Below are 15,101 nucleotides of genomic sequence, written 5' to 3'. Positions count from 1 at the left end.
TTAATAGGAGAGCTTCTTAAAATTAGTTTATGCTTTTACACAATGTAAATCTTTAATCTATTGATTTTATCAACTAAGTTCGAAATTAAAGTGGGTTTTGTTGCAAATATTGTTATTTTTCATTCATAAAATAATGTGATTTGTTAAAGTACTTAGTTTGAGTTGAGAAATGAAGAAAAATCATTGAAAATACAGAAAAATCGGGTAAAAAATGAAGTTCAGAACAAGTGAGATAGGCAAGTGGGACAGGTGCATGTCTCACATAAACGCACTGCATTTATGTGCGACAGGCACCTGTCTCACTGCTTGTCGCACATAAACCCATGGATTTTATAAAGTACATGATTTTGCATATGATTTGTCTCGTCGTAAGCTTCGAAACAATATATTATACCCCTAAAACGGACATATGTAGCTCAAGTTATGGCTTTCGCAATATATATGAAATTTAGTGAGACAAGCACCTGTCCACTTGCCTGTCTCATAATTTTAACAAAAATATTATAAGATAAAAGGTTTTTTTTAAAGATACACTACTAAAATGATAACACCAATACTTTTTATAGTTATTTTATATTTTATAATTTTTTATTTTTTAAAATAAAACCATAATAACCATTATAACTTTAACCCTTATAACTATCTATCTCAATTATTAAGAATTTAGTTGACTTGGAAGCACGAGTCTTCTCCTTGTATGAATTTGAGATGACAACTGTCTGCCTCTGCATTTCCCTAATCTCTAGAGTTCTCTGAAATCTCTTCTTCATTTTCTGTCTCCCTTTTCTGAATCGTTCTTGTCCTCGATCCTACACCTTCTTTGCAAATCTTTCATTTATTGTACTCGCTTTTCAATTTTTCTTAGCAAAAAAAGGATCCCCCTTTGTTTCACTCCTTTCCCCTCCTCCTCCCTTAAATCTATTCAACCTCTTATTTTAGCAATTTATCCAAACTTCTTATTTCCCTCATCCCAGCTGATTGATTACTGCTGCTTAGTTTGATTAGTTTTGCTTTCCCCTGTTTTCTGAAAGCGAAAAATAAAAAAGAAAGGGATAATGGAAATTGTTATCTCCGTTACTGCAAAAGTTGCAGAGTACTTGGTTGCTCCCATAATTCGTCAATTTACTTACTGCTGCAGCTACAACACCAACTTGGAGAAGCTGAAGAATGAATTGGAGAAGCTAAAGATTGCTAGAGCCAGTGTGCAGTACAAGGTTGATGATTCCAGAATTAAAGGGGACGGAATTCAGCAGCCCGTTGAGGAGTGGCTGATTACTGTGGACGAGGCAATCAACGAAGTCGAAACACTTATTGCAGACAAAGAGAAGTCAAACAACCGGTGTCTGAAAGGGTTGTGTCCTAATTTGAAGACTCGGTACCAGCTTAGCAAGAAAGCAGAAAGAGAAGCGAATGCTATAGTTGGACTCCATGAAAAAGGGAGATTCGACAGTGTTTCTTTCCGTACCATTCCAGAGGAGACATGGCTTAAGTCTACCCAGGATTTCATGCACTTTGAATCGAGAAAGTCCACCTTGAAGGGGATACTAGATGCACTCAGCAACCGTAACTTCAACATGATTGGGGTGTACGGGATGGGCGGCATTGGAAAGACAACGCTGGTGAAAGAAGTTGGCAGACAGGCCAAGGAAAATAATCTCTTTGAGAAGGTCATTTCTTCACGTGTTTCCCAAACACCGCAAATAAAAGAAATACAAAGAGAAATTGCAGAGAAGCTGGGCCTGAAAATAGATCAAGAGAGTGAAAGTGTAAGAGCATGGAGGCTGCTCGAACAATTGAAGAAAGAGACGAAGATCCTCATAATCTTGGATGATATTTGGGGGAGTCTCGATTTGGAGGCGATTGGAATTCCATTGGCAGATGATAACGGCGGATGTAAAGTTCTGCTGACAGCAAGAAGTCAAGATGTGTTGTCTTGTGAGATGGATTGTCAACAAAATTTTGTTGTTGATGTTCTGAACGATAAAGAAGCTTGGAGTCTTTTCAAAAAGATGACAGGTGATTGCATAGAAAATGGTGAACTGAAATCTGTAGTGACAGAGGTAGTCAAGGAATGTGCTGGCTTGCCCATTGCCATTGTACCCATAGCGAAGGCATTGAAAAATAAGAGTCCGTATGAATGGAGGAATGCTTTACGACAATTAAAAAGGAATTTTTTGAGAAGTTTCTCTGGGACACAGGCGGTGGCCGCTTATTCAACTATCCAGTTGAGTTACAATCAGTTAGGAGGTGAGGAACTCAGGAAAACGTTTTTGCTAATAGGATACTCCTACATATGTAACGTTAAAGACTTGCTTTATCGTGGCATGGGTTTGGGTCTGTTTCAAAACATCAACACGGTGGATGAGGCACGGGATAGAGCACATACATTGGTTGATAAACTCAAGAACTCTTGCTTGCTGCTTGATGGCGATACTAGTGAAAGGTTTTCTATGCATGATGTTGTTCGTGATGTAGCCATATCAATTGCATCTAGAGTCCAACATGTGTTTGCGGTGGAAAATGATGATGTTCCGCTGACCAGCTGGCCAGATAAGGATACACTGAAGGTTTGCACCGCAATCTCCTTATTTAATACTAATATTAGTGAGCTTCCTCAAGGGTTCGAGTGTCCGCAACTTAAATACTTTCGTATTAGCAATGATCCTTCTTTGAGAATTCCAGATAACATTTTTACTGAGATGACAGAGCTTAGAGTTTTAGATTTCACTAAGATGCATTTGTTGGCATTGCCTTCATCGCTTGGTCTCTTTCAAAGCCTTCAAACATTGTCTCTCGTTGATTGCCAACTAGGAGACATCGCTATTATTGGAGATCTAAAGAATTTAGAAATCCTTACACTTCGAGGTTCTAATATGCAGAAACTGGTTGAAGAAATAGGCCGGCTGACTCAGTTGAGGTTGTTGGATCTGAGCAATTGTTCCAAACTAAAAGTTATTCCAGAAAATGTGATATCAAGCTTATCACGATTAGAAGAATTGTATATCGGTGAGAGTCCCATTATGTGGGGGAAGGTTGGAGGAGTCGACGGTGAAAGAAGAAATGCCAGCCTTGACGAGTTGAATAATTTATCTAAATTGACCTCTTTAGAAATACTAATCCAAGATGAAAAGGCTCTACCAAGAGACTTGTCGTTCTTCAAAATGCTGCAAAGGTACAGGATATTTATAGGACATGTCTGGTGGCTGGTTCCCCCATCGGATGGGATTTCTAGAAAATTCAACCTGAAGCTCACAAATGGTGCCAACATTTGCTTGAACGAGGGGCATATCATGCAATTGAAGGGTATTGAAGACCTAGCTTTAGATGGATTGCCGGACATGAAGAATGTTCTTTGTGAACCAGGCAGAGAAGGTTTTCCACAGCTGAATCGTCTCGAAATCCGACGTAATGGCAACATTGTTCGTCTTGTTGACACAATGAATTGTACGCCAGCTCCGACGACCGCATTCCCCCTGTTGGAGTCATTATTTCTGAGGGATTTAAGGAACCTTGAGGAAATATGTCGTGGTCCACTCACAGCAGAGTCTTTTTGCAAATTAAAGACCATAAGGGTGGAAGGGTGTGATAAGTTGAAAAATGTATTTCCATGGGTCATTGGCGGAGGCCTTCAACAACTTCAGTCCATTGAAGTGAGTAGTTGCCAACATATGGAAGTGATTTTTGCTGCCAAGAGAGGAGATGAATCCAGCAATAATAACGGTACTGAGTCTTTTTCCAAATTAAAGAACATAAGGGTGGAAAGGTGCGATAAATTGAAGAATGTATTTCCATTGGTCATTGGCAGAGGCCTTCAACAACTTCAGTCCATTGAAGTGAGTAGTTGCCAAAATATGGAAGTGATTTTTGCTGCCAAGAGAGGAGATGAATCCAGCAATAATAACGGTACTGAAGTGATTGAACTCACTCAATTAAGGAAACTTGAGCTTCGTTCTCTTCCGCAGCTTACAAGCTTCTGCACAGGTGATCTGCATATTGAAAAGGTACGCACGCAAGATTTTTGTAATTATTTTTCAATTCTTACGTACTGAAAAGTATTTCTACTTTGAGAGTTCAGAATTTTATTATCGTCATCGCCCTCATCACTTCGTCTTTTAGTGACAAAATGTTAGTTATATAAATCAGTTTATTTATACTTTATAATATCCTTACAAACATAATTTTTTTTTTTTGGATGTCAGTTAGACCGAATGAAAAAAAAAAAAAGATATTTAGTAAACAATTATTTTTTTTCCTTCTTGTTCAATTGTTTTTTCTCTTAATTATCAGAGTTTTTCTTCTTCCTCTACTTTTTATTTTATGTCTATATGTTTAGTTAAATACACGGAAGAGACAGTGCATTTGATTAGCCAAACAAAGAAAATACTCGTAAGATCTAGAGTTTTTCAAGCCATAGTTAATTCCCTGAAAATCGTTCAAGAGCTATTTCTAAATTAGTACTCTTTAGTACAGTATTGTTACATACAAAATGATTATCAATTTTGATGTTGAAGTAGAAATTGGTCATCTCGTGGTAACATAAATAATATTCTAAAATATATATAGAGAGATGGACAAAACTCAAATTAAGAAATCTTATTCTATTAAACTTTATGTACAATAAAATCCATTCTTGCACAATAGTAAATATATCCAATTCCATTGAGTTGGATGAATATTAATGAAATACCAACTTCTTACTATATTATTAAACTTTTAAAATTCATATTATTTATTCATTTTTGCTTTAAGAAAAAGTTAAAAACTCCAATTTTTTTTTTAAAATAAATTTGTAAGATTTTCAATTCAAACCAAATAAACGGATCAATTAAAAGAATCTCAAAGTTTAAATGCAATTTGAGAATAATTGAAGTATTTTTCATAGAGATTATGCACAAATCTAATAAAATTTAAAAATCTATCTACTGGACAAGAGTTAAGAAGAGAGAATGGAAGAAAATACACATTACTTAAATGGAATGCTTTGTTTTTACTTTGTATTTACAGCTGAAAATCAAACTCGCTCCGCATATCTATAAATTTGTCCGGCCATCAATACGCATCATTGGAATGCTTTGTATTTACTTGAATTTGTGAAATCGTTAGAAAGAAGTGCTAACTCCATCTTGCCACTTTTGTGATTGATGATCACCCAGGTGTTCCCCAATTTGGAAGAATTGATCGTTGATGAAAAGCACATAGGCCTGTTTCCAGAAGACTGGCTTTGCAAACTTAAATGTCTTGATGTCCGGCTTGATGAGTCAAGTACTATTTTATCACTTGACGATTTCCTCCAGAGATTTCACACCATCAAAATTCTCTCTATAGGAGGGAACAATGAGGCTTTGTTCACATCATTTGAAAACGTTGAAAATGGGAAGGAAGCAAGGATGAGAGGGATAAACCATTGTCGTGAACTGAAGCAGATTTTCAAACAAGAGTCAACCAATACCAACAATTTGGAACAGCTGGAGATATTCGAGTGTGACAATTTGACTAATCTAGTGCCATCCTTGACATCCTTTCAGAACCTAACAACTTTGACGGTATGTGATTGCTCTAGAATGATACACGTACTAACATCCTCAACCGCAAGGAGTCTGATGCGACTGAGACGAATGAAGATAGGTTTCTGCAAGATGATAACAGAAATAGTGGCAGATGAGGATGATGAGGGAGATAATTATGCAGCAAAAGATGAAATTGTTTTCAGCAAATTAAAGGAATTGCAGCTTTGGGACTTAGAAAGTCTGACAAGTTTCAGCTGCTCTGGGAATAATTGCGCCTTCAAATTCCCATCTCTGGAAACATTAGTGGTGGAAAATTGCCCCAATATGAAGATTTTCTCAGAAGGGAAATTAAGCACACCCAAGTTACAGATAGTGCAGCTGAGCGTGTTTCATAATAAACTTTGGGCTTGGGATCGGGACCTTAATACAACCATTCAATACGTATATCTTAAAATAAAAAAAGGTAAGTATTCATTCACTATGAGATGATGATTTATTTATTTTTTCTAAAAATTACTGATTTAATAACAAAAAGAAAAAAATACATATTAATTTTTTATAAATTCATTTTAAATCTGATTAGGAAGGGGAGGAAAAAGAGAATGAGAAGTCCGCCGAGGCAAATGAAAAGGAAAAAGATGCGAAAAACAGTGGTAAGATAAATGGGAGGTTTTGATTTGATTCTATTTTACTGACTAAAAATGTTTTATTTATGTTGAATTTTTTGTTAAATCATATTGGTACATCTTTTTAAAATACAACTACTCTACTCTGTTGTATGTTTAGGATTAGTTGTTAGACAGACATAGCGAAAAATAAAAGAATAAAAAATGAAATTAATTGCTTACAGAGAGAATTGAAGGATTTATGTGTCCTTAATAGAGGCTAATTTGTGCAATTTAATTATGTGAAAACTACACCTTCAATGTCTTTTTACTCTTTGTCTGCAGAGTCTCCAAACTTATGAAGACGATTCATGCTACTTGTGCAGCATTTTAGATAAGGCTCGAGCTCGAGTTCTTTGTATATATTAAGAGTCGGATGGTGTTGGTGAGAGGATTTTTTTGTTTCAGTTTTCATTCATTATTATGCTTTTAGCTTTGTTTGAGTACTCAGAAATCCAATTTGAGGCTAGTTTTATTTCTTATGGATGGTGTCCAAGATCTGCCATATTCAATTTGTAGGCATCTTAAAATCTCTTTAAGCCCTAAATTAATTAAAGAGAAGTGTGCATCATATTTGTGTTCGTGCACCTATTGGTATTTTTTTGGAGACAATTATATAAGAAATTATGTAATTTCATGAAAATATCAAGATTTTATGTAGAAAATTTTGGAAAAATAAAAGTTTACTGGTCAAATGCTCAATGTAGACAACATGTGGATCCTCCCTGAAGCCTAGGTGAAGTTGTAGTTTACTGGTATTAATGATCCCAAGTTGATTAGAAGAATGCGACAATAAGAAGATTAAATACTTTGCCGTGTGCTTACTTACAAATCCACTACCTTAGCTTAGCTTATAATCAGATACATAAAATCATTATCATCACAAGATTATCACACGTGTAATTATTGAAAACCTTTGAATGGTCTTCCAATTTTGAAAATGCCGGCAGCACTTGCAACTTCCAGGAAACTTCGATTATCTGCCAAGCATATCAACTGTTCGATGAAATGCCCATGTAGCTGTTCCTAACTTGAGACATGAGTTTCATTAAAGTAGCATCATCTCACTGATATAATGTATTAATGTAATAAATGAGCTTTCTTAAAGATGATTCAGGCCAACCTTCTGTGCAGCATCAGGAATGAGGCCAATTTTCTTTGAAATTTGTGAGACATGGTATGTAGCTCGTTTTTTCTATCAAGTTAAGACTGTAAGAGGGTCTTCATTTTTTTTTTGTCATTGTTCTACATTTTGGCTTTTCTTGATTACTCAAACCTAGTTTCAGAGAGTTATAATACAACACTTTAAAGATGTGTGAATCAGACTTGTCTTGTGTGCACGTGAGCCATGTGTTAGATTGCTGGTGTAGTAGTAAAAGTTGACATTCAGCACATGTTCATTGTAGTAGATATTCAACAAAGATGATAATACAGCAACAGAAATTGGAGTTTTAAGCCATCAGACAAACAAATTGTGAAACAAGTGGGTAGAGGGAATAATAAAAATCGAAAGACATGGATAGGAAAAATATGAGATCATTGATAGAATCTAAATACAAATTCAATCAATTCATTAAGCCATCAAAAGTTAGTTGCAAACCACTCTATCTTAACATATGTAATTTACCATCGTCTAAAACCGCTATATCCTAAAATATGTAATGTACCTTATCAATTTCTGCTATGTTATGTTTGTATAGCCTAATATGTTTGGCTTGGTCTTGTCTAATATATTTGGCTTGGTTTTGTACCCTTTCCAAACATATGAATATTTACTCAAGCGCATGTTTGGGCCATCTGAACATTGAGTGGTTTGATATCTCTGCAGCGCATGTAGGTCAAAAACTGACCAGGCAGCTCCTCCAAAAGTGCTTGTACAACAGAAATTTGCCCACCTGTTCAGAAAACAATGGGTTCGTTTGTTCAGGCATGAAAAAATTCAGAAACTTTTGTGAATTAACTCCTAAATTCAATAGTTTGAACTAATTTTGTCAAAGAATCATATGCACTCACTATGAACTTCTCGCATTGGAACAAATTGTACTATATCTCTGGTAGCTACCCGATCGGTAGAGCTCTCTAATCTACAGCCATTATCAGCATCAAGAATCTGCCAACAAAGTTATCAGTATCAAGAATCTGCAACAAAAGTGGGATAATACCACACTGCATATATACTCTAAATTGAATCTATCAAACTATAGAAAAAAGAAGTTCAATGCTAGTAAGAAGATATTCCAGTTGGAAAACATTGTGTACCTCCATTTGTGTAAAATCTGCACCTCCCACACCCACAATTAGAATTGACAAGGGAAGATCAGAAGCCCTTACCAAAGCATCTTTCGTTTCTTGGAGATCTGTCAGAACTCCATCCTAGATAGACAATGCAAATTTACAAATCACCCAAAAAGAATGATAGAAAGAGAAAACTGTGAATATATAGAATCATTGTAATCACCGTTATAATGAGTAAGACGAAATACTTGCTTCTGTCGTATGAGAGGGACTGTCCAGCAATTCGTGCAGCTGTGTTGATCACTTGACCAAACAGAGTCGGTCCTGCCAAAGAAACATTGTTTAGAGCGCTTGCATAAGCAGCCATAATGCCTTCAACTCCATCTACCTATTAAATAAAGAAACCGGCAGTTAATAAAAAAAATGGAAGAGGATAAAATATACATCTTTTAGGATAAAATTCCAAGGAAATTTTCAGAAAATGTAGAAACATATTATAATGTTTGTTATTAAAAATGAAAAGTTATGGGAGACAAGCCAACCAAATAAGGATTACAACAAAGTTGCGAACTCCAGTTACCGGTTACCCCTACCTCAAAGCCACCTGCTCTTCCATTCAAGTTAAAACAATGTGATACAGTGCCATCAAATGTCTTCCCTCCAAATCCCCATGCAGGAAAGCGTCTATCGGAATCATAAAATTGTATGACCTCCCCAATTTCCGTTATTGCCTGTAAATGGTTTAAGAGGCCAATAACTAATCAGTGATATTCTCTCTCAACTTCTACGAACTATTGAAATATCTATTTCCCTATGACGGCCATAGAAAGACTTGAAAGTCACATGCATTTTCTAAGTCGAAAACACTGGACAAAGTGACCATTTTATGACCTTCAAAGTTCAGAGATCACTTGTCAAAATATGAGTAATAACAAAACCTTACCTGCTGGTAAGAATTCAATCTGCCTGAAGGATCAATATAGTGCAAAGAATTTGGATTTCGAGGATTTCCATTTGAAGCTGGATGATTTGCATTTAACGAGAGGCAAGATGAAGTTGGACCAAATAAGAGGAAATAAACAAAACAAAACGATTATATTGCATATTTATCTTCAACAAGCAATCTCTTTCTAATTACCTGTAAAGTCGACTGCAACCATAAAATTCAACTCAAAGCCACTAGATATGTAATCCAGAAAACTATATTGCTCTTTCTCAACAAACTTTTCAACAAACAACTGACTTTTCGAACCTAGGAAAAAGTCAGATAAAAAATAAAGTGATATTAAATTATCAAAAACCGTAAGCATGAACCAACACCTTTGGTGGAGTTAAAACAAAAAAGAATAAACACCTTGTCATGGCCACATTGAGTTGATGGTAACATAAAAGTTGCACCAGTTCTTTCTTGATGAAGTTTCTCCAGGTCTCCAACTGATTTCTGAATTTTACTAATAACAGAAATAGAAAACCTTGACATCAGAAAGGCAAAAGGATAAAAGAGGGAAGCTAATGACATTAAGAAATTTAACAGTTACCCCATCAATATGTGATTTCCACTGGTATTGAAATCAAAACATTCAATGATTAATGGGTTTTCCTGTACCAAAGAAAATCATATACTAAAAAACATTTCCCCATGACCAAACTTCACTACCTAATATACATTTAAGTAACAAGCACAAGAAGATGATAAGGTTACCTTGCTCACAAATTGCTGCATGCTCAAAGTTATTGGTCTCCAAATGGGATTCAAGTTATTGTTTATCACCTCCGTCTTGTAGATAGGAATAGAATTTCCACTCTCAACAATTCTAGATATTCTTAAGAATGGATCCTATAGAATATAAGAAGAAGAAGAATGAGCATCTACATTAATAGATTAATTAGTGAACCTCCAAACTTAGCTACTTTGTCAGAACTTACACTTTTGGAAAACAGGTCTACATTTTGCAAATGCGAGCAACGGAATGCTATTTCAACAGCACTCTTGGAAGCAACTGTTTCCTCAGCATGGACAGAGAGTGTCCCAAAGTTTCTTGAAACTTGAGGCCCGTAATTGTTATGGAGTTTTAAGGTTAAAGTTCGATTTTGTTTGGTCACTATCTGCCATTTCAAAGGAAAATATGACAATTGTTAGTGAAAAACAAGAATGCTAAAGAAGAAGACGAATGCTAGTAAAAAGCATCTGAGAATATTTTGCCCTTTTTTTTATAGGAAACAGATTTTTACAAAAAATTAGATGGGCATATTTTGCCCATTGAATAAAGAGAAAATACATAAATTCATCAAACAAAATATAACCCAGAAACTTACCTCAGAGAGAACACAGCTAGCTTCTCCCAGGAAGTCTTGATCCTCCAACTTTAGCATCTGCAGGGCAATGTAAATAAGAAGTTTGAACTTTAAACTTCACGCTTCAACAACTATTTTGTCATGAGATAATAATGTCTTGAAAGTAATTAGGGATCACTGCAGCAAAGAATCAAAAGAACACTAGATTCCCTACTTAATGTCTTAGAATCCATCTGGATTTGTTCATTTTCTCTTTCCACTAGCATAAATTTACATATTTATCATTTTTCCCATTAACGTTAATACCATTTACAATTGACATAAATAATCATCACATTTTTAGATTATCTAACTTTTTCAGCAAATGCTTCCAAATGATTACAGTTTCTAGGATTATAACCATCAAAATTTTTTCACTTTGACACAAATTCCACAGACGAATACATCATAGGCTCTAAAGATTTACTTATCCATTCCAATACTTACAATATGGTCATTTTTTACAGAAACTTCTTTAGGTCATGGCAACAACTATTTAACTGTATTGTTTTTAACAACATAGATCAAAATTCCATTTTGGAAAAAAGAAAATTTAGCCGTAAGGACCATCAGAAAAATTGTTCTTTCCCAGTTATGGTAGCAGGACAAATATGTCAAACCTTGCAAGATGCAATAATAGAAAGTTCCATAATAACTATCCTGGCCTTAAGATTTGTTCATGATATATGACAGCCAACTTTTTAAGTTTCTTGCCATGCTAAGTGTTAGTTTATAATCAATCAAGTATTCACAAATTTCCCGAAATTGATAGAAACTATTGCTGATGCAATTTAGTTGAGACGTATGCTTAGACAACAAATGGATCAGTCAAATGCCTTGGCTAACTCTAAACTTTGGAACTGAAGTAGTGCATATCATTTACATCTGAATTGAGCGAAAAAAAAAAAAATCAAGAAATTTTTATATACCTTCACTGGAATATTGTGGTACTTGGTATCCACATCATACACACGAAAGCTGGAAAAAGAAGAAAAGCATTAAGGAATTCGAAAACATTAAATATTATCAAATCAAGCAAGGCTTATGAGAAATGATAAGCAAATGACCTATCAAGGGGGAAAAAAAACAGACTTTAAAAAGAACACAGTAAAAACTTACAGCAAGGGCTGGACGATCTCAAACTGAAAAGCAATTGCAATCTTTCCAATCCAAGCAGGAATCAGATTGTTCATAATCACCTCTGTACGTCCAATCTCCTTCAGCCTCCCATCTCTTTTCTTTGCATGCGCAACTGCCATGGGATCACTCTATGACACAAAAAGACATGTCAATGCATTTGCTTGTGAGTATAAATATAGACATATATTAGTTAAATAACTATAGTTAGTAATCCATCATTAAAATACAGCAGCATTTGATGTATGCTAGTATCAGCTAGTAAAAAGATATACCGCTGATAAATGTTCATTATCAAAGAATTTTATCTTGCACATATAACATATTTGACTAGTGCACAAAATTGCAAAAACAATAAAACCACCAACCGTGAGTTGTTATACATTATCTGGAACTCTCAAGTTACTGCTCCTTACTGGATTACATTGGAGATAGACAGTGTATATAACAAACTATTCTTCTTTGTCTAAGTTTAGAATTTTGGTGTCAGCGCTAAGCGTTATTCAGATCATATATCCCTAGACCCTTCATGAACAGAGAAAGGATATTGACAGGGCCATTATGAACAAATAAGCAGATCATATAAGGAGGATACAAGATAACATGAGAATCAATCACCAAGACTATCAACAGCATGAACATGGCATTATTAGACATAAGACAACAATAATATGAAGGCTTACCTTTGATGCGATGTCAAGATCACGTAACTTTGAAGCAGATAAAGATAACTGCAATATATATTCAAAAACATAAGAACGAATACAGATACATGAAAAAGCGGAAAAGGAGTAATCCATGCATATGCTGCACGAAATGAAAATTGTCAGTACGATGTGGGTCAACTGACAGGCAATATATATCTTTCATAAACAGAACATGCAGAAAACCATCATTTCGGATTCTGACAGAATCACTTCTAATATTAAATCTTATAAGCAGCAAGCAATAATATATGTAATTAAGTTTTATATAACAACAGGATGTGACACGTCAATTACAAGCATTGAACCACATTTAATTTGTTATCATATGACTTGTTGCCTTTTCTCCAGGAAAGTTTCCAAGGAGATCCTCAGGTAAGGTCCACATCAATACAGGAATATTACAATCACTTGGTGGTCTACGTTATGGAAAGACATTCTTATCCTCGTAACAACAAAATCCTTAATCCACAATCTTTTATAAAGTTAATGGTTTGTCTTATGCAAACCAGCATTCACAAAATCATGTTCCAATCAGGGGAGCATTATCATGGGGAATCTTCACGAGGGGTATAAGTCAAATTTGATCACGAGGGGTATGAGTCAAATTTGATAAATGAGGCATAACAGAATAGTCAACTTTGAGGATACACAGGAAAACCACTGTGCATTCAACAGGATCAAACATCGACTTTTTCAATGTTCACAAGGCCACTGTGCATTCAACACCATTCTTTTTTTATTTACCTTAACCAATCTTAATCTAAAATTCACTTCACAGAATGTTGTCATTGGGTATAAGCAGTTAAACTTACTGTTCTCCATATGCAAAACAAAAGCAGTTGCTTGGTGTGAAACCGTCGAACCAACACTAGCAAAAGATCAGCCACCAGAACAAATTCAAAAAAAAGGCATGTTTGGGATTGCGGTTGATTCTTGAATAGGAATCTACTCTCTAATTATGTTCGAATTATCAAATAACTTTTATCAAATATAGATGATTTAAGTTGTTCGATGTTACACTGAAAAGTCATCAAATAAGTAATAATAACAAACATAATTTGAGAATAGATTTTCAAACGAGTGACCGTTTTAGAATCCATCACAATTACCAACATGAACGAAATCAGATTTAAAAAATTAAAAATAAATTAAAAAACATAAACTAATCATAGATTTTTAATTAATTAATTAATTAACTGAAAATAGTTTATTAATAGTGGCAGTGAAAGACTCATATAATTCAGGTACACACATATACCTCGATTTGGGTGAAAAGGGCATGAAGGCCGCGAGATTTGAAGAAGAAATCAACGGCGTCATTTTGACCAGAGACATTGTTGTGATCAGCCGCGCTGGTGGGCCGGAGGTGGGCCCCACCTACGGCTTGTTTCCCTCCCCTCACATCACTCCCAGACAAACATAATCCCATCTGTTTTTTTTCTCTCTTTATTCTCGAAAATTAAAAAATTAATCGAAAAAAATTACCTAAAAGTTTTTGCAAGTTTGTGTGAAGAGTACGGAGTCTCACTGTTCGGTTGATGTTCTTTAATCTCTCAAATCCGTAGCCTCTGACAGGGAACAGGAGCCGGGCTTTATTTATAGGCTTTTTGCGCTTGAGTCGTCGTATTTGAATTTGACTCTGTTTCTCCGGCGAGAATGTAAAGAAATTTCTACTTTTTAATTCAATTGCTTTTTCATGAGGAAAAAATTTTTTTTTTCTTATCTAAAAGATTTTGCCTTTTCCTTTTTCTCTCCAAAATATAGAATAATGTAGATGATGGATTGTTTTACTGTATTTGGAAGTTGGAACGTTTAGGCCCACCTAATTATTAATAATAGATAATTTACCAACTTCATTTTAGCTATGATATTAGTTTGCGCACTACCAAATGATTAGATTTTATTATTTTTTTTTTTAACCATATCTTAGGGAATAAGTTTACATTCTACGAAGACAAATACTAGAATTTAGAGTAAAGAATCGGTAAATTTATAAAGAAATATGAAGAAACAGCAAGGTATTGAAGAATTCAATTTCTCATTATATTTGGACATTTGGACGTCATTAATGTTAATTGATTTTTTTTCCGCGTAAAAAAGTTCCGGATTTATTTTGTTCCTCCAAACGCCATTCATTGGAAATAAGTTTATTTTTCTGACAACTTCAACTCATAAATTTTAATTATTTTGTTATAATAATAGTACGAACAATTCTATGTATTACGACAAAAAAAAAGAATCTTAATTTTATATCATATATAATTATATATATATAGACTCAATAAGAGTATTATTTATCGGGCAAAACTACGTTGCAACATGGGTTTGATACCCCTTTCTTTTGTCTTTTTTAAGGTTAATTACAATGAAGTCCTGTTATTGGTTATAAAAACAAAAACACAAAAAATTTTAAATTTTCACACATTAATCCTACACCTAAATATATTTTTAATTGCATTAATGCTTCTAAAAGCCATGATTTGTTTAGAATTCAAGCACTTATTCTCTTTATACAT

The 15,101-nt window shown here is 34.6% G+C and overlaps 2 protein-coding genes across 3 annotated transcripts; one reads left to right on the top strand and one right to left on the bottom strand.

The window, feature by feature from the left end:
* Nucleotides 1–672: 672 nt before the first annotated feature.
* Nucleotides 673–7,320, top strand: LOC112097751 (probable disease resistance protein At4g27220). Of its 2 annotated transcripts, XR_002905239.1 has the most exons (5): nt 673–4,001; nt 5,154–5,970; nt 6,091–6,160; nt 6,458–6,557; nt 7,307–7,320. XR_002905239.1 is itself a non-coding variant. In XM_024183192.1 (4 exons), the coding sequence occupies exons 1-3, from the start codon at nt 1,056–1,058 to the stop codon at nt 6,111–6,113; spliced, it is 3,786 nt and encodes a 1,261-aa protein (XP_024038960.1). In that variant the 5' UTR covers nt 673–1,055; the 3' UTR covers nt 6,114–6,160; nt 6,458–6,765. The 2 variants fall into 2 exon arrangements, 1 of the variants encoding a protein (XP_024038960.1); XM_024183192.1 differs by lacking the exon at nt 7,307–7,320 and having other exon boundaries at nt 6,458–6,765.
* A 372-nt stretch (nt 7,321–7,692) lies between these two features.
* LOC112097753 (protein BONZAI 3-like) lies at nt 7,693–14,338 on the bottom strand. Its single transcript, XM_024183204.1, has 16 exons — nt 13,844–14,338; nt 12,562–12,609; nt 11,861–12,009; nt 11,671–11,719; nt 10,724–10,780; nt 10,334–10,513; nt 10,110–10,244; nt 9,946–10,007; nt 9,746–9,858; nt 9,546–9,659; nt 9,351–9,427; nt 9,001–9,138; nt 8,631–8,795; nt 8,432–8,545; nt 8,186–8,282; nt 7,693–8,067 (listed from the first exon to the last, which is right to left on the bottom strand). Exons 1-16 carry the CDS (start codon nt 14,012–14,014, stop codon nt 7,949–7,951), a joined length of 1,788 nt encoding a protein of 595 aa, XP_024038972.1. The 5' UTR covers nt 14,015–14,338; the 3' UTR covers nt 7,693–7,948.
* Between the last annotated feature and the right edge of the window lie 763 nt (nt 14,339–15,101).

Source organism: Citrus clementina, unplaced genomic scaffold, assembly GCF_000493195.1.
Source record: "Citrus clementina cultivar Clemenules unplaced genomic scaffold, Citrus_clementina_v1.0 scaffold_5, whole genome shotgun sequence".
NCBI classification, from domain to species: domain Eukaryota; kingdom Viridiplantae; phylum Streptophyta; class Magnoliopsida; order Sapindales; family Rutaceae; genus Citrus; species Citrus x clementina.
Note: the sequence above shows the minus strand (reverse complement) of the source record. Positions and strands in the feature narration are given on the sequence as shown.

Bases quoted from the DNA above. Each gene is read 5' to 3' on its own strand.
- LOC112097751 (XM_024183192.1), top strand. From the start codon at position 1,056: ATGGAAATTGTTATCTCCGTTACTGCAAAAGTTGCAGAGTACTTGGTT. The intron at 4,002-5,153 runs GTACGCACGCAA...ATGATCACCCAG, and splicing joins GTGATCTGCATATTGAAAAG to GTGTTCCCCAATTTGGAAGA. The intron at 5,971-6,090 runs GTAAGTATTCAT...AAATCTGATTAG, and splicing joins ATATCTTAAAATAAAAAAAG to GAAGGGGAGGAAAAAGAGAA.
- LOC112097753 (XM_024183204.1), bottom strand. From the start codon at position 14,014: ATGGGATTATGTTTGTCTGGGAGTGATGTGAGGGGAGGGAAACAAGCC. The intron at 12,010-12,561 runs GTAAGCCTTCAT...TTTGTGTCATAG, and splicing joins ATCTTGACATCGCATCAAAG to AGTGATCCCATGGCAGTTGC. The intron at 10,245-10,333 runs GTAAGTTCTGAC...TATATTCTATAG, and splicing joins TAGACCTGTTTTCCAAAAGT to GATCCATTCTTAAGAATATC.